The sequence below is a fragment of the Zingiber officinale genome, chromosome 8B (assembly GCF_018446385.1).
Source record: "Zingiber officinale cultivar Zhangliang chromosome 8B, Zo_v1.1, whole genome shotgun sequence".
NCBI classification, from domain to species: domain Eukaryota; kingdom Viridiplantae; phylum Streptophyta; class Magnoliopsida; order Zingiberales; family Zingiberaceae; genus Zingiber; species Zingiber officinale.
The window spans coordinates 18,397,302-18,420,726 of NC_056001.1; the positions used below are offsets into that span (position 1 = coordinate 18,397,302).

Below are 23,425 nucleotides of genomic sequence, written 5' to 3' on the forward strand. Positions count from 1 at the left end.
TCAAGATTGACCCGATACTTGAGGGAAGATCCTGAGTAGGTTAAGAGTGACTCGATACTCGAGGGGAGGCTCTAAGTAGGTCAAGAGTGATCTGATACTTGAGGGAAGACCCGAACCATGAGAATAATGGTGGTTCTTTGTTTGAGGAGAAGATTGTTGGGAATACAATCAAAATCCACATTAGAAATATATGAAAAAGATCATGAGTTTATAAGATGAAGATATATCCATTGGTATGAGACCTTTTGGGTAAAACCCAAGAGCAAAGTCGTGAGGGTCTAGGCCCAAAGTGAAAAATATCATACTATTATGGAGATATCTGAATCTTTTGATCCTACAATGACTCTTAGAATACATCCGATCAGCGCCTAGGAAGACCTTGGAGGAGTGTCGGAGCTACTCAGGAAGGTGGAGAGCCTCGTGCGCAGTGCCTACTCGGAGACCCCTAGCCATGAACTCCGATGAGTTCGTCAACATGATGCCTCACGACGGTTGCTTCGTGGTGGAGTTGTTCCTTTGTATCACCGAGAGGCAGGAGGGAAGAGGACAGGAGAAGGATGACGGAGAAGAACATGACCCGATCATTAGCTCAGCGTTGGCAGAGTCTTACGTGAGGCTTGACATGCTACTGCTAGAGAACCAACTTCCCCTGTTTATGATCAGGGTTTTACTCAGTTTTGTTGACTCTAAGAAAGCGACAAATTCCTTGAAGCCGCTTGCGCTCAGATTCTTCGGCATCGACTTCCTCCTGGGAAGAACTAAGAAGCTATCAGAGAAATTGGAAGTGCCGGACACGCTTAGGATATCACATCACATCCTTCAACTCTTGCATGCCTACAGACAGCAAGTTCCTGATGCCATTAACCTAGACAAAAGCTCCTACTACGAGGATAATGTAACTAGGGGAGGAGCTTCAGCTGAAGACTTTTGCAGCAGCCCAGTGCATTGCTCTTTGAAGGATTCTCATGGACATAACTCCCAGCATACATCTGACCAGCCCCAGAGCCGATCGGACTTTCGAGGCTCATCTTCCCACTTCTCATGGGTATGCCTCCCAACATACATTCGATCAGCCTAGAGCTGATTGGGCCTCCAAGGGTCAACTCCCTATCCCTCATAGGCATGACTCCTAATATACATCTAACCGGCCCGAGAGTCAGTCAGACCTTCAGGGCTCAACTCCCCACTCTTTATAGGCATAACTACCAGCATACATCCAACCACCCCCGGAGCCAGTCAGACCTCCGAGGCTCATCTCCCCACTTTTCATGGGCATGACTCCCAACATATATCCGACCAACCCGAGGGATGATCGGACCTTCGAGGCTCATCTTCTCACTTCTCATGGGTATGACTCCCAGTATACATCTGATTAGCCTAGAGAAATTGGGCCTTCGGTGTTGGAGCAATCTGGGTACCCTAGGTTTTGATGTTTGGGCAAAGGTTTAAGTTAGGTTTATTATTGTATTTGATATGCATTGTGAGTGTGCAGGATACAGGTACAACAAGGAAAGTCCAAGGGTGAGTCTTGGCGGTGTAAGTCCAAGCATGTAGTCTTGGCAACGTAAGTCCAAGTGTGATCTTGGCAAAGGAGGAAAGTCCAAGGATGAGTCTTGGCGGTGTAAGTCCAAGCATGTAGTCTTCGCAACGTAAGTCCAAGTGTGACTTGGTAATGGATGAAGTCCCAGAGGCACGACCTCTTGGCAAAGGAAGACCCGACAACAATGACAAGGCCGATGGAAACTCCAGAAGGCAAGACGTGAAGGATGCGGAGGCATCCGAGGGACGCAAGGCTGATGGAGGAGGCTAGAAGGCTAGGTCTAGGTTGGTCGGGCGAGAACGAGTGCTGAGTGAATGTACTCGGGGTAAAATATCAAAATTAGGGTTACTGTAGCAGCATTGTAGTGTTACTGTAGCAGTACTGTAGCAGTCGACTGGTGGTTTCATCAGTCGACTGGTGCAGTCGACTGGTAGCGAACAGAGGGTTGGTATCGAGCCGTTGGGCTGCAACGGTCGAATTTCCACCAAGGGCAGTCGACTTCATGTTTTGGCAGTCGACTGGTAGGCGGGGTTTTCTAACCCGTGGCCTATATAACCAAGCATTAGAAGCTTGGTTGAAGTTGATGAAATTAGTGGTGGTTAACCCTAATTAGAGTCTCCTAGTGCCCAAGTGATCTAGCGTGCTTGTACAAGGTTGTGACGAGGTTTCTCCACCCACATGGAGCTACACGAGCTAGCCGGAGGTTTTTCCGGGGAGTCATCCACCGACGGATCGGGATCGTCCACCTTACGGACAGCCGTGGAGTAGGAGCTTCATCTCCGAACCACGTTAAACAACGTGTCATTGAGTTTGCTTCTTGTTTATTGTTTTCTAGGATTAACTTTGCTTTTTGTTTGTTAGTATTTTTGTTTCCGCTGTGCACTAACAAACGTAGGAAGCGACGATTTGGGTGAGACGCTATTCACCCCCCTCTAGCGAACGTCAAGGTCCCAACAAGTGGTATCAGAGCAAGGTGAGCTCTTGTTGGACTAATCGCCAAGAGAGCGGCTAGAGGAAGAAGATGGAGTCGGAGGGACCTCTCGGATGGGACATCCGAATCCCACCTCCATACGAGCGCGAGGACTTCACCTATTGGAGGAAGCGCATGGAGATGTGGTTCCAAATGAATTGGGACCAATGGATTACGTTGGAGGAACCGTTTAAAACTCCAACGGATAAGAAGGGAAAACGTCTCCGACGTCGATATTGGACCAAGGAGCAAAGGGAGCAATCGGAGACGGACAAGGAGGTAACTAAAATTTTAATTAATTTATTACCTCTTAATGCGATATTGAATGTAGGTGAATACGAGAACGCAAGTGACCTTTGGAAAAAGGTAATTACGCTTCATGAGAGTCCTACACCAATCCAAGGAGAGGAGGAGCCCAAGGAGAATGACTCATTGGTCCAAGAGGAGAAGGACCAATCGGATGTTGATACGTGTTCAACATCCGAGGAGGAGAAGGAAGATGAGGAGGTATCATCCACATCTTCAAGGGAGAAAGAAGTGGAGTCGTCCACATCTTCAAGTGAAGAGGAAGAAGAGCAATCCAAGGAAGAGGAGATCTTGGAAGCTCAACCCTCCACCTCAACTACCAATAAGAGCACAAATGACCACATCAAATGTTTTGAGTGTGGTAAGATGGGGCACTACAAGAGTAGGTGTCCTTCGCTCAAGAAGGTAAAGGAGGTAAACCCTAAACTCACTAAAGTTAATTTAGAAACTAATGTGAGTTGTAGGAAGAAGAAGAAGGAGAAGAAACACATTAGGTGTTTCACGTGTGGTGAGTGGGGACACTACCACACAAAGTGCCCAAGGAGAGGAGAGCTCAAGAAATTGGCGCACATGAAGAAGTGGGAGAAGAAGTGGAGGAAGAATGGAGGCTTATGTCAAGGGGGAGCTCCAAAAGTAAAGGATAAGGTAAACCCTAATTTGAATTTAAGTTCAAATTCAAATTCAAATTCTTCCATGCATGTTAAAAATAATATGAATTATTTTCCCATGCATATTTATGGTTTTAGATATAATGATAGGAATAGGGTTAATGTAGGTGATAACCCTAGGAAATCATTTTCAAATGATAGACCTAAAAGGAAACAACCTATCTTACATAAGGAGAAGAAGGTGGTTGAAAACCTAGGCATTAATCTCAAGAAAGGGAAACATATGCCTAGGAAGGTGGGTAGGTCTAGGGATGCCCAAGGTGGACATGTTGACTTTAGGGTTAGAACCCTAGAATTGGAAAATCAAGCCTTGAAGACAAAGCTTGAGGAAATGGAGAAAATCCTAGAGAGGTTCATTATTGGACCTAAAGGACTTGACATATATTTGGGTGGTCAAAGACCCAAAAATGTCAAATTAGGTCCCTCCAAGACCAAAAGGAGGTCAAGTGCTAAGGTAGCACATGACATTGGTAAGAGAGGTGTGACCAAAGACAAGGGAGAGTCATCCAAGGCCAATAAGAAGGAATATGCTAGGGTGACATATAATTATGGCAAGGATGGGATGTCCAAGGTTAAGGACAAGAAGAAATTAACCAAAGACAATGTGTCTAAGGTTAAGAATGTGAGTTTTGTAGGCCAAGTATCACCCGAGGTGCACCGAAGTGGCCTAGCCATAGTGGATGAGTCACCAAGGGAGGTGACTAAGGTTAAGATTCCTAAGGTTAAGATTCCTAAGGTTAGGAAGAGCCTTTGGGACCCATGGTAGATGGGTTATCAAATGTGCCAAGTGGTTAGGAGACGGACTTAAGTCTCTAACATAGTGGGTTGACACAATTGAATTGAGTTTCATGCATAGAAATATGAATTGGGTTCATATTGCATGAAAATTAGTTTTTGATGTATAGATGCCATATAAACTAATGCTAGTGATGCATTATGATTTAGTATGGGCAGATACATCAAGAGGAAACCAAAACTAGGGCTTTAGGTCAAAGTTTAATTGAACCATTTAGCTAGTTTTGAATTTTGTGTTAATCTTGGGATTTGTGATAAATATATTTTTATATATATTTTTCCCAAGTAGATATTGATATAATAGACCTCTCCACAAAATTTGGAGATTTTTGGAGGTCTGTGGAATTTCTGGCGCATTTCTGAAGTTGGCCAGAAAATGTTGATTTTTTCATAAATAGTGTACCAGTCGACTGGTACAGTTACCAGTCGACTGGTAACACTGTTCACAAGCACAGAATGTCTCTGTAAGCTCGTTTTCATAGGGGCAGTCGACTGGTACTTCTTGCAGTCGACTGATACGGTCTGAAAATATTTTTCAAGCATTAGAAAATGACCAAAAGAGTGGTGAACATGTATGTAATCTTATGGGGGATTAATACATGATGTTTATGGTCATTAGAGGTCAAAGAGTCCAATAATTGAGATATTGTTGGAGCTCTTTTGATGTATGGCAAAGGGGGAGAAGTTTAGGTTTAAGTTGGAAACTTACATACCTTGGCAAGAAATCCTAGCTCAAGGGGGAGCTTAGGTGAAGGGGGAGCGATTGCTCATTTATTAGCAAAAGGGGAGAAGTTTACCTTTGCAAGAAATCCTAGCTCAAGGGGGAGTTTAGGTGAAGGGGGAGCCTAGGATTAGGTTCCATGATTTATGCATGTGTAGATTACATATATTTATTTGCATATGTATTGCTATATTGTTTCCCTAACTTAAACGGGTTGTCAAACATCAAAAAGGGGGAGATTGTTGGAGCAATCTGGGTACCCTAGGTTTTGATGTTTGGGCAAAGGTTTAAGTTAGGTTTATTGTTGTATTTGATATGCATTGTGAGTGTGCAGGATACAGGTACAACAAAGAAAGTCCAAGGGTTAGTCTTGGCGGTGTAAGTCCAAGCATGTAGTCTTGGCAACGTAAGTCCAAGTGTGATCTTGGCAAAGGAGGAAAGTCCAAGGATGAGTCTTGGCGGTGTAAGTCCAAGCATGTAGTCTTGGCAACGTAAATCCAAGTGTTACTTGACAATGGATGAAGTCTCAGAGGCACGACCTCTTGGCAAAGGAAGACCCAACAACAATGATAAGGCCGATGGAAACTCCAGAAGGAAAGACGTGAAGGATGCGGACACATCCGAGGGACGCAAGGCTGATGGAGGAGGCTAGAAGGCTAGGTCTAGGTTGGTCGGGCGAGAACGAGTGCTGAGTGAATGTACTCGGGGTAAAATTTCAAAATTATGGTTTACTGTAGCAGTACTGTAGTGTTACTGTAGCAGTACTGTAGCAGTCGACTGGTGGTTTCATCAGTCGACTGGTAGCGAACAGAGGGTTGGTATCGAGCCGTTGGGCTGCAACGGTCGAATTTCCACCAAGGGTAGTCGACTGTATGTTTTGGCAGTCGACTGGTAGGCGGTGGTTTCTAACCCGTGGCCTATATAACCAAGCATTAGAAGCTTGGTTGAAGTTGACGAAATTAGTGGTGGTTAACCCTAATTAGAGTCTCCTAGTGCCCAAGTGATCTAGCATGCTTGTACAAGGTTGTGGCGAGGTTTCTCCACCCACAAGGAGCTACACGAGCTAGCCGGAGGTTTTTCCGGGGAGTCATCCACCGACGGATCGGGATCGTCCACCTTACGGACAGCCGTGGAGTAGGAGCTTCATCTCTGAACCACGTTAAACAACGTGTCATTGGGTTTGCTTCTTGTTTATTGTTTTCTAGGGTTAGCTTTGCTTTTGTTTGTTAGTATTTTTGTTTCCGCTGTGCACTAACAAGCGTAGGAAGCGGCGATTTGGGTGAGACGCTATTCACCCCCCCTCTAGCTAACGTCAAGGTCCCAACATTCGGGACTCAGTTCCCCACTTCTCATGGGCATGATTCCCAGCATACATCCGATTAGCCCCAGAGCCGGTCGGACCTCCGGTGCTCAACTCCCCAACTCTCATGGTTATAACTCCCAGCATACATCCGACCCCAAAACTAGTCGAACCTCTGGGGCTCAACTCTTTACTCCTCATGAGCATGACTCCCAGTATACATCTGACTGGCTCTAGAGCCAGTCAGATCTCTGGGGTTCAACTCCTCACCTCATATGGACATGACTCCCTACCTAAACCCGGTCGGCTCCAAACCGATCGGACTCCCTCTAGGAGACAACATTGTTAGAGAATCATAACTATCTATCAGAAAATAATGGCTACTCACCATGTAATATTCCGCCACTCTGACATATACACGCCACGAAGCCTTCTTCTGCCTAGGAGAGGATGTCGTACATCCTACACTACCCAACATATTTTGACATCAGAGATTTTCTGACGTCTTATTATTACAAAGGTTATGAAAGACGGTATAAAAGGGGATCCTCTTTGTTGGCCAAATACATGTGCACGTAGACGCATCCATATTATTATTTTACTGTTCATCTTTTTCCATATTTTTCACCGGTACTACTGTTCTGACTTGAGCGTCGGAGTATTTGCACCAGGGGCCTCTCCCTGATTCTTGCTCTAATGTTCCTATTTGCTCTCTCTGTGGTGTGTGTAAGTCAATGATTTCTAACTCCCTGTCCCTCCTCTATCAACATTCCCGTCTCTCTACCGACCACTCATCTACTCAATTTTTAGACAAGATCATACTACAATTCAAATTATCTCAGGAACGTGCTATTACCATTAGTTTAAATATCTTCCTTTTGATCTCCTTTTATCAGCTGCAAACACCTTTAAGTTTTTTTACTCCGGTTGTGTTTACGCCAATTGATTAATTGGATCCTTCATTAGTCAACTGATGTACTGAAAGTTTGGTGCGTAAGTCAAAAAAGCTATAATGTTTTGAGATGCATACGTTTCTTCTCTTACCTAACATTATAAGAAAAATAACTGGGTACACTAGGCAATGCGAACATAAATCCTTGGTCCTATAATGAGAAACATAGAAAGAAGTTTTTGGCTCCTTGAAACATTGCTAATGAAAAAAGAAAATGAGAGAAAGAAGCTCCATCACAACTCTATACCTTTACAATCTCAACTTCGACCAATTCGACTGATGACATCAATTATTTAATTTCATCTTGTGATAAAAAAATAATTCGATTGTCCTTAATATCTCCGACAATTCATCCTTAGATCAATATAAAAAAAATAAATTATAAATAACTATTAATTATTGATATAGATGATCAAAATATGAAAAAAAAACATACTTTGAATGATTGTTCAACGCAATCCACCTCAATCTTGCCTCCTAATTTTTCATAGTTTGATATAATAATAGACTTGATTTCATGATTTAATTAAAAAAAATCTAAACGACAAATAACCCATTGTTAAAAATCTTAACCGAACCAATTCTACTTCTCTACAACGCAACAAATCAACAATATCGATCGAGATTTAGTTCCCATGCCAACCAGTTTGGGCCGGCTCAACCTTCAATCTCCAACGAAACACACCCGTTCAGGCTGGGTCAAACCTGATCGAGTCAATCCCGCGCGTTTACAATTTAACAATTGACTCAATTTTTGGTCTCCCACGGCACCGACCGAGTTGGAAGTGAAACCGCGGGCAGTTGGACTCTGCCACGCGCGCAATTGAATTAGAGCGCGAGGTCCTCGCCGAGAATTTTGTGAATAATGATAACTTCCATCCATCCATCCATTTATTTATTTAATTAATCAAACGGTCCTTGTTTTTTTTAGAATAAAAATAAATATAATTACGAGCTCCAATAAAAAAGGGAAACCGGGAGAAACGGGAACGTGGTTCAATACCGACCGCTATCGCAGCACGCGGACCTGTCGTCTGTTTCCTTCTATTTATCTCCTCTTCCTCATCCACTCCACGTATGAATTTCCGTCTATCCAATCCGATTTCCCTTCCAGCTTTCTCCCTTTCCTTACGAGTTCCGTCTTTTCCTCCTCCGACTCGTTGCTGCCTCCATTGCAGGCCGGAGGCAGCGGACTTCCTCGCTCTCTCCCTCCCTTCTTCTGTTCGTTTTCCGCTTTGTTTAGGGTTTCTTCTTTTTCTTCTCCCCTCTATGGCGCTGATTTTGGATGCGTTCTTGGAGATCTTGCGGCAACCGACGGCGGCCGATGTCGCTGCGGAGCTCGCGGTATTCGTCTTCCCCTTCTGGGTTGCCGTCGTCATGGGCCTTCTGCTCGGATGGGCTTGGCGGCCTCGATGGGCCACCGGGCTGGTCGGCGCCGAGAGGCACGAGTCGCCCATGCAGTTGCTTCCTCGGTCCGAGCCTTCTGCTGCTTCCGTCTCGTTGGCGGCTGAGAAAGCCGACATCAATGCCGACGAGAAGAGGTAAATTGCTTTTGTCTCTCTCTCTCTCTCTCTCTCTCTCTCTCTCTTTATTAGATTATGGTCGATTTCTCGTGTTAAGGCGTAAAAAAGTGCTTTTTCCCCTTTTATTGGGGGGATTTGTAGCAGAAACAAGCCGGTAGTGACTGAGGAGGATTTAGAACACCTTTTCCGGCTGGTGGAGGAGACTGATGGGGGGCCAGCGTGGCAGAAGATGATGGAAAAGTCTCTGCCAAACATGGATTATCAAGCTTGGAAAAGGGAGCCCGAGGTAAACAAAATAAATGAAAAACGATAAGAAGAAAAGAATGACTCCGCTTTTGCTTAACCCGCAAATTCTTTGCTTTTTTTTTTTTTTTTTTTTTTTAATTCGGATGTAGGCATCTTATTCTATGACTTCGATGTAGGTCAGTTCAAGTAGAGGTTTTGTAACTAATTGTTTTGTAATTCCGATTATGCCTCTTGTTTTCCAATCCGAAAATTGGCATAATTTTATTCACATGGTTCTGTTAATTTAAACATCTATGATTGTTTAAGTGTCTCTTTAGTCATTTGTGATTATACCTCCATGATTATGCTTTCTTACATTGTCATAATTTGGTGTTTTTACCAGACGGGCCCTCCACAGTATCGTAGCAGCACTATATATGAGGATACAACTGCAGAAATACTGAGAGACTTCTTTTGGGATGATGATTTCCGGATCAAGAATGGATGGGATGACATGCTCCTCCAGCATGCTAAATTGAAGGAGTGCATGAGCACAGGGACTATGATAGTTCAGTGGGTCCGAAAGGTATATTTTTTTTCATGAATTTTCTTATGGATACAAAGTATGTTATTGTGCATGCTGTTTGCTTATTTCTTTTTCTCTGCAGTTCCCATTTTTCTGTAGCGACCGGGAGTATATCATTGGTCGTCGCATATGGCAGTCAGGACAGACTTACTACTGCATAACGAAGGTAAGGTCTACATTTCCCAGCATAAATTTTGTATGCTTTCATGAGAACAATATTATTGTTATGCTTAGATGGATTTCCTTTTTCCAATTAGTAAGCCAATTTTCAATGATGATTCATATTGTAGGAAAAACTGAAATGGGAAAAATCTTATCAAACATTGAGCATAAGTAATTATGTGGTAAACTCACTAGTAAATGCTTTGATATCATTGGTTCTTTGGTTGGTCATTTAATCATTCCTTATATAATTACCACATTCTACCTCAACCTACTTGATGTGCGTTTGCAATGCCTAATTCGCAATATCCAGCTGCATTAGGATTCTAAAATTGCCTTAGCAAAAGAAGATGTTCTTTCTCTTTTGTTGTTATCTTCTCGATAAAATTTCATGTGCAGCTTTTGTTAACTTATTTTTCTTCTTCATCTTGGATGCTTAATGATGATTTATGAATCATCAGATTGTGCTGAAATATCTAGTTAGAACCCGGTTTTGAGCTACTAGTTGCAAAAACTGCCATATGTGCTTCACCTCGGACAAGAAAAGGTTCTCATTTTAATCTTTAGAGCATGTGTTGTAAGGATTGGAACTTTCATGTGGATCCCTTAACTACATCCTATATCGTTAATTGGTTGGTTGCCATGGTGCTTTTGGCTCCTACTAGTTGACTAACACCATTTTCTTTAGATTTGAAAAATAAAATCTGTGTGATGAACAGGAAAATAAATTAGACAGTATAAATATCACGAAATGTCTATAGAATTTTATCTTCCTTTTATACTGCTTCAGATCCAGTATGGTATTTGCTTTTCTAATGTGCAGTGAGCTTTCATAAATATTTTCCCTACTAACCATTGGCTATATTCAGGGAGTGCCTTGCTCAGAGATACCTAGGCGCAACAGACCAAGGCGAGTTGACTTGTATTATTCGAGCTGGTGCATTCGTCCAGGTGCACAGTCGTCTATATTTTTTTTTTCAAAAAATAGTAAAGAAATGGTTGTCTTTTTAACTCTTCAAATGTTTGAAGAATTTTAACATTATATCCTTTTATCCAGTTGAATCAAAAAGAGATGGCCAGATGACTGCCTGTGAGATTCTTCTGTTTCACCATGAAGATATGGGCATCCCATGGGAGATTGCAAAGCTAGGTGTTCGTCAAGGGATGTGGGGCTGTGTTAAGAGGATTGAGCCCGGTCTGCGTGCCTACCAAGCTGCCAGGAAGTCCAATGAACCATTGTCACGGTTTGCTTTAATGTCACAAATCAACTCCAAGTTTGATGCCGATCAATTAATATCTATCGAGAACAGCACTGATTCATCAACTGACATTGTAGAAGCAGAGAAACCAAAGAGCTGGGCAAGTAACATACCTAGGTTTGTCATAATTGGTGGTGCTGTAGCTGTTGCCTGCAGCCTTGACCATGGTCTTCTGACTAAGGCTGTCATTTTTGGCGTTGCAAGAAGGTTTGCACGCATAGGTAAACAAGGAATTGTAGGAAGAGCTTAGAGGAATACATTAAGCATTTCTACGTAACAATTAGATTGTTTTTCACTAACATCATCCCTCGTTACTGAGGGTTAGGCATCAAAAGATGCAGTATGAGAGTGAACATTCAACGTCTTATTTGGAAAAAAAGTCCAAATATGCAGCCGTATTTTCCCCCGTCCCTTTCATGTGTTCATATTCATTTCTCTGTGACATCAAGTGGTATCATCAAGGTACATAACCCTGTAGCTCCCACCCATCTCTTTTAAATGTAAGATTCTATTGGAAAATGCTATTTAATAACAGGTGATTGGTTTTAGAATCAAAGAATGGATTGGTTTTGCAGGGTTGGAAAAAAAAATCTATGGAGGCAACAAATTTGTCCTTGAGAGAAAGAATGACCATGTGTATTGTTTGTATCAGGAATCTCCATACGCAATCACGTTTACAACTTTCTAATATGATTCATAATTTCTTACAAAGCTCTTTTGGCTTTAAATGATAAAAATGTGTTCGGGGATGGGGAAAGCTCTCTCTTATTCCCAGTGGTTAATGAAATGGTCTTGAACGTGGATCCATCTGAATTTTCATTGAATGAATTCTTTACCTCGTTAATTCAAGGAAAATAAGAGAATAGAAATCTCTATTGGAATCAGGATATCAGCAGATTTTTGTGCTTCAGACTCGAATGATTCTCTCGTGGACTAATTTCTAATGGAGGTTGGCTGCTTTGTAAATGATAGAAGGAGATGTCTTCTGCCTAAACCTTTTTTGACCACTTTTGCCGATTCTCGAACTGCAAATTTATTGTCAGAATATCAATTCCTTGATGTTCTAAAATATAGATTAAGAATACATATTTGTAGTATTAACCCAGAACTAAAATGTCTACCATGGGACCCTGGTCTCAAACTCTCCAGATCTCCAACCGTTTTTGTTTCTGCCTTTGAGGTAGCAAAAGTTAAAAGAGCACCTTCTCCACATTATATTTTTATTTATTTATTTATTTAAGGATGCCCCATTTATAATTATGTCATTTTTATTTTTTATCTGTATTTTTCATATAAATCTTAGTCGGATTGAGTGTGTTGTAGTAATTATGAAATTATAATTACTATAAATGTATATTTAATATATTCAAAAATATTTACTTTGTAGTCGTTATGATTTCATAGCTTAGCTAACACAATTCAACCCTATTCACTTATTATTCATATTATAATAACTATCACATCATAGTTATTATAACACAAATTTGATCTACTCATCTAACATTCATATTATACCATTAATAAAACTGTAACTATCACACCATGTGTAGTAGATACGAGTTTATAACTACTACAACACGCCTAATATCTAGTTTAAGAGTTAGATGAGAGATATATGTAAGATATAATAAGTACATGGGTTATTGGTGGGGTGAAACACCTTTTTGATAAAGAGCCCCTTGATGAATTTAGAAAAAAAAAATAAGGTGTTGTTATGCCTAATCGTTCTTCAGAGATGATTGAACTAACCAAACAAATAGTCGATACGACTACAATTGGGTTCAATCTGAGGCCCTAAAACCCTGTTGGAAATTTAATATAAATAAGAAATTAAATCTTAATCGTTGGATCAAGATTGACAAATCTTAATCATTTAACTTGAAAGGTTTAAGTGCCCTTTGAATAGCTAAATCTCATTCATTGATTTACAAAGAGTGGCATCTAATGAAGAGGTAGTATGCCTCTTAGGAAAAGATGTTATCTATATCATCCAATCAAAATGGATGGATGAGATCTAATTGAACCAAGAGGTTCTTATACCCCTTCATTAAGTATAAATAATGTCTCTCACATCCTCATTTCACTCACTCAATTCCTTTCAAGCAAAGCAAGCATTGCATTTCATACTTGCATTGGAGAGTTCGAGAAGCTTCTTTGGTTCGGAGATCTTGCAATTTGCAGTGCTGCTATCGCAAGATAAAGTTGTTGTATCTTGGGAGACGATTGTCGTGTTCCGTGAGTACTGTGTGCGGGACAAATTCGTCTCAAAGAGATATAGTTTAACTCTAGCCTCGACTTCGCCAAAACGGTGGTATACTATCATTATGCTCGTGCTCAAATTGCACCTTACGTGAAAATCCCAACAAGTTTAAGATGAATTTATCTGTGCAATCTTAATGAATTCATCATCAACGGCTCCTGTTCCACCGGCGCATGGTGAGAAGCCAGAAAAGTTTATAGGTACGTATTTTAAGAGGTGGCGGTAAAAGATGTTGTTTTACCTAAGCACGTTGAACCTTGCGAGATTATTACGTGAAGATGCCCCCTCTATATCTCAAGACGAGATTGATAAAGGAAAGAGGGATGCATATGATGCTTGGGGACATAGTGACTTCTTATATCGAAACTATATCCTCAATGGATTGGATAACACGTTATACAACGTGTATATTCCAATGACAACTGCAAAGGAGTTATGGGAATCTCTCGAAAGGAAGTACAAATAGAAGATGCCGGATTGAAGAAATTCATCGGCGGTAAATTCTTAGACTTCAAGATGATTGATTCCAAAACTGTGACAACTCAAGTCCAAGAGTTGCAGTTGATCCTACATAATTTGCATGCTGAGGGCATGACAATGAACGAGTCCTTTCAAGTTGTCGTGATAATCGAGAAACTTCCACCTTCGTGGAGGGAATTCAAAAATTATCTAAAGCACAAGGGAAAGGAGATGAGACTTGAGGATCTAATTGTAAGACTGCAGATTGAAGAAGATAATCACAAGCAATTAAAATCAATAAAAATGTCTATATTTGTAAAGATAAATCTGCTAGAACCAAACATTGGTAGAAAAAGAAAGTATCTTGACAAAGAACAGAGCTAAGGAGGGCCAAGAGGTTCAAGGAACATGCCACAACTGTGACAAACCGAATCACAAGGCCAAAGACTGCTGACATCCAAAGAAAGTCACTCAAGTGCATATGACTGAAGATAAGTCAGTGCCAATAGACCTGATTGCCATTATATTTGAAGCTAACTTGATGGACAATCTAAGGCAGTGGTGGGTCGATACTAGTGCCACACGACACATTTGCTCTGACAAGGCTCAGTTTTCAACTTATATTAATGGGAGAAAACTAATTATGAGCAATTCTATAACTTTCAACATTGTTGGTCTTGGTAAGGTGGTACTAAAGATGACATCAGGCAAAAAAGTGACACTAATTAATGTGCTTCAGGTTCCCGATGTTCGGAAGAATTTAGTGTCAGGTTCTGCTCTTGTCAAAGCTGGATTCAGGCTAGTGTTTGAGTCAAATAAATATGTATTGACAAAAAATGATCAATTCATAGGTAGAGGGTTCATGGTGTTGGTGCAACATTCCTCAGGTCAAGGTTGACCTGGTTGACCAAGCTTGAGTCTTGGTTTGGATTTCGATGTTTGACAATGCAAGGTTGATTGAAGAAGAGTCAAGTAGGTCAAGGATGACCGGATACTTGACTGGGAAGTCCTAGTGAGTGAAGCTAGGTAGGAGAAAAATCCTGGTGAGTGAAGCCAGGTGAAAGACCTAGTGAGTGAAGCTAGGCAATTGGGAAAGTCCTGGTGAGTGAAGCCAGGCAAGAGAAATCCAGATGGGTCAAGGTTGACCAGACATCTGGTGAGAGTCCAAGTAGGTCAAAGGGATTGACCGGATACTTGGCACGAGGAAGAAAAGTCCAAGTAGGTCTTAGGGAGTGACCGGATACTTGGCAAGAAGAGAAAAGTCCAAGTGGGTCAAAGGGATTGACCAGACACTTGGTGAGAGAGTCCTAGCTGGTCAAGGGTGACCGGATGCTAGGTCTTATGTACCAACAAGTCATGGTTGACTAGATGTTGGTTTAGGGGGCTTTGTGCTTGGTTTTGGGCAAAAACCAAGATCTGGATTGATCAGCCGATTGATCCAGCAGGTTTGGATTGATCCGTGGATTGATCCAGCAGGTTTGAATTGATCCGTGGATCGATCCAGCAGGTTTGGATCGATCCGTGGATCGATCCAGAAGATCTGGATCGATCCACCGATCGATCCGATGAGTCCCCGCGAACAGAACCCCTCTGGATCGATCGGTGGATCGATCCAGAGGTCCCAATCGATCAGTGGATCGATTGGGACGCTGCTACTTCGCGCGATAAGCGCTGGATCGATCCGTGGATCGATCCAGAAGTTTTTCCAGAGTACAGAGGTGCTCTGGATCGATCCGTGGATCGATCCAAAGCCTCCCCGATCGATTGGGAGCATTCCAATCGATCGGGATTTGACCGTTAGCGTCGATTTAAGCCGCAGGCGTTCATTTCCTTCACCGATTCATTCCAGATTCATCACAGCTCCTCCCCAGCACTCTCTAAGCTCCTCACCGCCAGTTCTTGAAGGTTCTTGGAGGTTCATCCAAGTCAAGAGGCGAGTTGCAACGAGAAGAAGAAGAAGCTAGGGTTTTTACTGCATCTCTTGTAAGCTTTTGCTTATTCTTTACTACCCTTTCTTCTACTTGTATTGAGAGTCTTGTAGGGCTTCTCCGCCTTCGGTAGTTACCGAAAAGGAGTGTTTATTAGTGGAGGTGTGTGTGTGTGCGTGGATCCTTGGACTAGTCACCTCTTGTGAGGTGGATACCAAGTAAAATCCTATTGTTAGCATTGTTGTAGTTTGTTTCTTTGTATTCCGCTGCGCATCACTTTGAAGAAACAAGCAACGAAGCACGACGAGCACACGCGAAGCTATTCACCCCCCCTCTAGCTACTTTTTGGTCCTAACAAGTGGTATCAGAGCAAAGTTGCTCTTCACCGGAATCACCGCCGGAAGGGGCAAACATAACAAGCAAAGCTAGAGGGTGAAGAAGTTGGAGCAAATTCATCAAAGTCAAAGAATTCAAGAAGCTCAACTTCAAGATGCAATTCCAAGATGGACTTGGATTTGATACAAGGGTGGCTCCACCATACACATCCACAAGCTTCGATTCTTGGAGATCAAGAATTGAAAATTTCTTGATGATGGAGATAGAGCAATGATTTGCTCTAATGGAAGGTTTTAAGGCTCCAAGGAATTCAAAGGGCAAAGTTCTCAAAAGGAGCAAATGGAGCCAAGAACAAATCCAAAGATGTGAGGCCAATGACAAAGTGACCAAGCTTTTGGTCAATCTATTGCCGAGCAACATCTTGGAGAAAATTGGAGAAGTTGAAGATGCCAAAGAGCTATGGAGCAAATTGGAAAAGGCTCATGAGATCCCCTCCACTGTACCTAACCAAGAAGAATCCAAAGAGGGTGACTCATTGGAGCAAGATCAAGAGGAGGACTCTGAAGTTGAGAGATGCTCAACTTCCGAAGAAGAGGAAATCCAAGAAGCTTCATTCTCAAGGGAGTGTAATCAAAAGAGCAAAGAAGGAGCATATTCCTTGTTTCATGTACAAGAGGATGAAGAAGAAGGTGAAGCCTCCACCTCTAGGATTGAGGGGGAGCAACTCTTGGTGACACCGGATCAAGAAGAAGGAGAATTCTCCACATCCGGGTCAAGAGAAGAAGAGGATGAAGAAGCTTCCACCTCCACAAGTCAAGATAAATCAATTGGAGGGAAATCGATTTCGGATCAAGAGGAAGCCTCTACATTCATATCAAATGGAGGAGCAAGTGCCACCCCTACACAAGAAGGTATAAATAGTTCAATTAATAATAAGAATCATATTATATGTTTTGAATGTAGGGAACATGGGCACTACAAAAGCAAGTGCCCTAAATTGGCCAAGAAGAAGGGCCAAGTGGCACCTAAGGGCAAGGAGAAGCCAAAGGAGACCATCCCCGGAACAAAGAAGAGCAAGGAGCACATTGTGTGCTTCTCTTGCAATCAAAAGGGGCATTACCGGAGTCAATGCCCTAAGGGGAAGAAGATGGTCAAGGCTCAAGGAGGAAGCTCAAGTCAAGGGGGAGCCTCTAAGGTAAATAGGAAGGTAACTTTTATTGAGCCTATCCCTTTACATTATGGTAAAAAATATGCTAGTTCTAACTTATATCATTTTAATGCTATTTACCATAAGAATAGAGAGCATGGTAAAATTAAGGAAAATAATGTAGCTTACCATGATAAAACTACCACACCTAGGATTAGGAAGGTAGATAAAAATCTAGGCAAACACACTAAGGACCTTAGCTACAAGCCTAGAAATAAAAATGCTCATAAATTTAATGGAAAACCAAAAACTAAGGACTTAGTGATAGAAAATCAAATCTTGAGGTCAAGGCTTGATAAAATGGAAAAGACCCTAAAAAGGATGGAAAATATCCTAAAAGGGCAAAGTGAGCATAACCTAGGTCTAGGAGCACAAAGGTCATCTAATGGCCATAGGGGTTTGGGATACAAACCAAAGGCTAAGAAGGATGTAATCTCTTACCATAGGGTTCCATATAGTTATGGAACCAACCCTAGGTCTAGTGGTCAAGCCAAAAATACAAGGGAAGCAATCCCTAGAGTTGATCTAGAAAAAGTGACCAAGACTTCTAAGAAACCACACAAGGTCACTAGGAAGGTATCTAGGGAAGTTATCCCTAGTGAATACCTAGAGCATCCAAGGAGCACCAATAGGTTTTGGGTTCCTAGGAGCATTTTCTCTATCCCATAGATGGGTTAGAGAGTGTCAACTCTGAGAAGAAGGGTAGTTAACCCAACTTTGAAGAAATTGACACTCAAGGAGCATTTTCAAGGTTTTTGTTAACCTTTGAAAATGAAATGGAATTATTGTTACTCTTGGAAAGAGTAAAATGTGCTATAAAGGAAGGAATTTGAGATGACTTTAAATGGCACAAGAAATCAAGTGTTAAGAAATACCAAATTGGGACTTTGGTATTGTCTTAGGAATTTAAGGCAAATCTAAGCCTTAATTTAAAGTGATTACTCTTATGGGAAAATGAAATATGCCAACATTTGAGGAATGTTTTAAATTTTTAATTGGCATAATTAATTCAAGAGATTAAGGAAATGTCAAGTTGGGTTTTGGCATTTTCTTAAGGAAATTGGGCAATCTAGGGTTTATGCTTTAGGATTAGCTAAGGGTTAAGGATATTTAGATAGATAATTTAGGTATATTTTAATTATGCAAAATCTTGCCATGTTTGGTTGCCCATTAAATGCCATGACATCATGTTTTATTTGTGCATTCATGACTTATTATGAAAAACTCAAAAATACCATGTCATGACATACATACATCATGTAGTTATAGGAAATTTTCTTCTGAAAATTATTTCTTTTTGATGTATGCCATAACATTATCATGCATTATGTTATTTCCTTAAAATTAAGGACAAATGGCAGTTATCATCAAGTGGCATACCAAATGACATCCTAGGTGGATGGTCAATATCCACAAGATGACTAGATAAATATGCATGAACCCTAGGTTAGAACAAAACCAAAATTAACATCTCACAAAGACCTATAAGATGACTTGTATGTGTTTTATGCACAATAGATACAAGTGAGATGTTAGGAAGACGAACAAAACTCAACATGCTGAGTTAGTGCATTTCCTTGAGTTTTAAGTTCATCAAAACACATAGTTATGTGTTTTCCCATCATTGGGAAAGCTAATGTACAAGTCATGTGCATTAAGCCTAAGGAACATGGTGGGATATTGGTTTTGAAAATGTTTTCAAAATAATTTTGGAAAACCTTGGTGAAGGCTATCTTTTGATAGTAATCACCATTGAATAGTTAGACACAAACTTGAAGAAAACACTAAAGTTTTTGCAAGTTCTCAAGGTTGTGTCAATCTTTGAAAATATGATGTATTTTCATAGAAAACTATTTTTCCATGATAAATTATACCCTAAATAATGTCTACACAAATTTTTACGATTTTTGGAATTTTGTAGAATTTTCTAGGGGTTTCTGAAATTGGCTGAAATTGAATTTCAGCAATTTCAGGCCTCCAATCGATCAGTGGATCGATTGGAGTGCCTCAATCGATCATCCAATTGATTGAGAAGACATTTCTCACGAGCAGAAGCTCGCTGGATCGATCAGCCGATCGATCCAAGAAGACTGAATCGATCAGTGGATCGATTCAGCAGGGTTCAATCGATTGGAACCCAACTCCAATTGATTGAAGATGCTGATTTTGGCTGGGAAAGCTTATTTTCAGCATTTTGAACCTATTTTAGTCTAGAAAACCATTCCAAACCCCTGAAAATACATTTGTATACATAAAAAGGGTGTTTTCGTGTGGAAAACAAGGATGGAATGGTTAAGGAAGGCTAAGTTGAAGTTTAGGTTGAGGTTTGTTTCAAATTTTGAATATTTGAACCTCAAAACTTCTAAAATTGGGTTTCCTAAAGTTTTGGGGATTCCAAGTCATTGTTGGTGCAATGACAGAAGTTACCACCATGTCTTTATGGGGAGGGACTCTTTAAAGACATAAAAATTATTTTTCATGAACCTTGGAAGGTGGTTAACCTTCCGTTAAGAACATGCTCAAGGTTGAGCATTTGAACTTTAATGGGGAGTGGATATCCTCATTGTTCAAGTGGTTTCAAGTGGACAATGCTCAAGGATGGGCATTTGCCTACATTGGGGGAGAATGTAGGGTTAAGGTTAATGAAGGGTATGGGACCTTCATTATCGTGCTGATCACAACGAGTGAAGTTGTGAACGACGATGAGCAACTCTTCAGGGGGAGAGTTTTCAACAAGTGAATCTGTTGATGTGTGCCCAAAAATGGGGCATGGTTTGATGTGTGCCAATAGGGGGAGAATGAAAGGGAGTAAGTTAGACTTTTATCACCTAGAGGGAGTTTGCCCTCTTAGGGGGAGAATGAAGGGCTTAACTTATGCATTCATTACCTAGTGGCATGAAGAAGGTTTAGGCTATGGGATTAGCCTAACTTACATTTGGTATTGTAAGTGATAGTGTTGGTATTGTCAAACATCAAAAAGGGGGAGATTGTTGGTGCAACATTCCTCAGGTCAAGGTTGACCTGGTTGACCAAGCTTGAGTCTTGGTTTGGATTTCGATGTTTGACAATGCAAGGTTGATTGAAGAAGAGTCAAGTAGGCCAAGGATGACCGGATACTTGACTGGGAAGTCCTAGTGAGTGAAGCTAGGCAGGAGAAAAATCCTGGTGAGTGAAGCCAGGTGAAAGACCTAGTGAGTGAAGCTAGGCAATTGGGAAAGTCCTGGTGAGTGAAGCCAGGCAAGAGAAATCCAGATGGGTCAAGGTTGACCAGACATCTGGTGAGAGTCCAAGTAGGTCAAAGGGATTGACCGGATACTTGGCACGAGGAAGAAAAGTCCAAGTAGGTCTTAGGGAGTGACCGGATACTTGGCAAGAAGAGAAAAGTCCAAGTGGGTCAAAGGGATTGACCAGACACTTGGTGAGAGAGTCCTAGCTGGTCAAGGGTGACCGGATGCTAGGTCTTATGTACCAACAAGTCATGGTTGACTAGATGTTGGTTTAGGGGGCTTTGGGCTTGGTTTTGGGCAAAAACCAAGATCTGGATTGATCAGCCGATTGATCCAGCAGGTTTGGATTGATCCGTGGATTGATCCAGCAGGTTTGGATTGATCCGTGGATCGATCCAGCAGGTTTGGATTGATCCGTGGATCGATCCAGCAGATCTGGATCGATCAGTGGATCGATCCAGAAGATCTGGATCGATCAGTGGATCGATCCAGAAGATCTGGATCGATCCACCGATCGATCCGGTGAGTCCCCGCGAACAGAACCCCTCTGGATCGATCGGTGGATCGATCCAGAGGTCCCAATCGATCAGTGGATCGATTGGGACGCTGCTACTTCGCGCGATAAGCGCTGGATCGATCCGTGGATCGATCCAGAAGTTTTTCCAGAGTACAGAGGCGCTCTGGATCGATCCGTGGATCGATCCAAAGCCTCCCCGATCGATTGGGAGCATTCCAATCGATCGGGATTTGACCGTTAGCGTCGATTTAAGCCGCAGGCGTTCATTTCCTTCGGCAGAACTTCACCGATTCATTCCAGATTCATCACAGCTCCTCCCTAGCACTCTCTAAGCTCCTCACCGCCAGTTCTTGAAGGTTCTTGGAGGTTCATCCAAGTCAAGAAGCGAGTTGCAACGAGAAGAAGAAGAAGCTAGGGTTTTTACTGCATCTCTTGTAAGCTTTTGCTTATTCTTTACTACCCTTTCTTCTACTTGTATTGAGAGTCTTGTAGGGCTTCTCCGCCTTCGGTAGTTACCGAAAAGGAGTGTTTATTAGTGGAGGTGTGTGTGTGTGCGTGGATCCTTGGACTAGTCACCTCTTGTGAGGTGGATACCAAGTAAAATCCTATTGTTAGCATTGTTGTAGTTTGTTTCTTTGTATTCCGCTGCGCATCACTTTGAAGAAACAAGCAACGAAGCACGATGAGCACACGCGAAGCTATTCCCCCCCCCCCCCCCCCCTCTAGCTACTTTTTGGTCCTAACACATGGAGAATGATATATTTAAAATGAATGTAATGGTTGTACACCGTGAATTCAATGACAATAAAATGATAAATTCTGCTTATTTGGTCGAGTATTTCAATTTATGGCATCTTAGACTTGGACATGTAAATTATAACACTTTACGATGACTTATGAATTTAAATTTATTGCCAACATTTAATGTTGATCCAACACATAAATGTGAAATATGTGTTGAAGATAAAATGATAAAGTTGTCTTTTCATTCAGTGGAAAGAAGCACGACCCCTCTAGAATTAATTCACAGTGATCTATGTGACTTAAAATTTGTGCAAACTAGAGGAGGCAAAAAATACTTTGTTACTTTTGTTGATGATTACACTAGATACTGTTATGTGTATCTATTGAAAGGCAAAGATGAAGCCTTGGATGCATTCAAAAATTATAAGAATGAAGTTGAGAATCAAATTGGTCAACGAATTAAAAAAATTTGAAGTGATCGAGGAGGAGAATATGATGGCCTATTTGATGAATTTTGTGTAGAATTTGGCATTATTCATCAAACGACAGTTCCTTACTCTCCTAAATCAAATGGGATTGTCGAGCGCAAGAACCGAACTCTTAAAGAATGATGAATGCTATGTTGATAAGTCCGAGCTTACCCCAGAATTTTTGGTGGGGCGGGGAGCTATTTTATCGACAAACTATATTCTCAATAAAAATCCCTCACAAAAGGAAAGATAAAACTCCTTATAAGTTATGGAAGGATCATAAGTCTTCTTATAAATATCTGAAAGTGTGGAGGTGTTTGACTAAGGTAGAAGTGCTTAATCCAAAGTAAACCAAAATAGGACCAAAGATAATTGATTGCATTTTTATTGGATATGCCAATAATAATAGTGCATATCGATTTTTGGTGAACAAATCAACAGTCCTTGATGTACATGTTGGAAAAACAATTGAATCAAGGAATGCTGTATTTTTTGAAGATATTTTTCCTTGCAAAGATAGAAAAGAGGAAAGTTCAAATAAAAGAACTTATGAAACTACAAGTAATCTTGGAAATAATGAAGAACCAAGACGTAGCAAGAGGGCCATAATAGTGAATTCATTTGGTCCTGATTGTTGGATCGTGAAACGTCGATAGAGGGGGGGGGTGAATATCGATTCGAAAAACCAGCGTTAATAAGAGTTAAGCGCAGCAGAATAATAAAAACTTAGACAAACTGAACACGGTGTTTTTTACTTCGTTCGGAACCTGTGACGACTCCTAAGGCCCGTACTCCGTGAGTACTTTCGTTGGGCAATCACTAGCAATTCGAAAATGATTACAATCTAAAGTACAGAAATGCTAGCAAAATAAAGAAAATACCGACAAGAATTAAAGAAAAGGAAAGGAGCGTATTGTCGGATCTTTGTTAGCGTCGCTGGAGTGCAGAGCAGTAGAGCAAGCAGTAGAAGACTTTCTTTCTGTTGTTGTTCTGAAGCTCCCCTCTGACCCTTCTTTTATATGAAGCTCGGGGCGCCCCGGATCCCTTCCGGGCGCCTTGGTGGGACGTGGCAAGTCCAACCAGCAAGCTCCACGTGGCGACGCACGAGTTTGGATAAAACTTACCTCCGGGCGCCTGGATCCCTTCCGGGCGCCTGGACCTCCGGGCGCCCGGATCCCTTCCAGGCGGCCGGACCTCCTATTTCCAGGAACTCCTTCTCCTGTAAAATAGAGTTAGTCCGAGGCAAACATATATCCTGTAAAACAGATTG

General features: G+C 41.5%; 1 protein-coding gene across 2 annotated transcripts; it reads left to right on the forward strand.

The window, feature by feature from the left end:
- The first annotated feature begins 8,315 nt into the window (after positions 1–8,315).
- LOC122015519 lies at positions 8,316–11,563 on the forward strand. 2 transcript variants are annotated; one of them, XM_042572459.1, is made up of 6 exons: positions 8,316–8,793; positions 8,917–9,061; positions 9,404–9,586; positions 9,669–9,752; positions 10,618–10,699; positions 10,806–11,563. In XM_042572459.1, exons 1-6 carry the CDS (start codon positions 8,330–8,332, stop codon positions 11,255–11,257), a joined length of 1,410 nt encoding a protein of 469 aa, XP_042428393.1. In that variant the 5' UTR covers positions 8,316–8,329; the 3' UTR covers positions 11,258–11,563. The 2 variants fall into 2 exon arrangements, with proteins under 2 accessions (XP_042428393.1, XP_042428394.1); XM_042572460.1 differs by having other exon boundaries at positions 8,317–8,793; positions 8,920–9,061.
- The last annotated feature ends 11,862 nt before the right edge of the window (positions 11,564–23,425 follow it).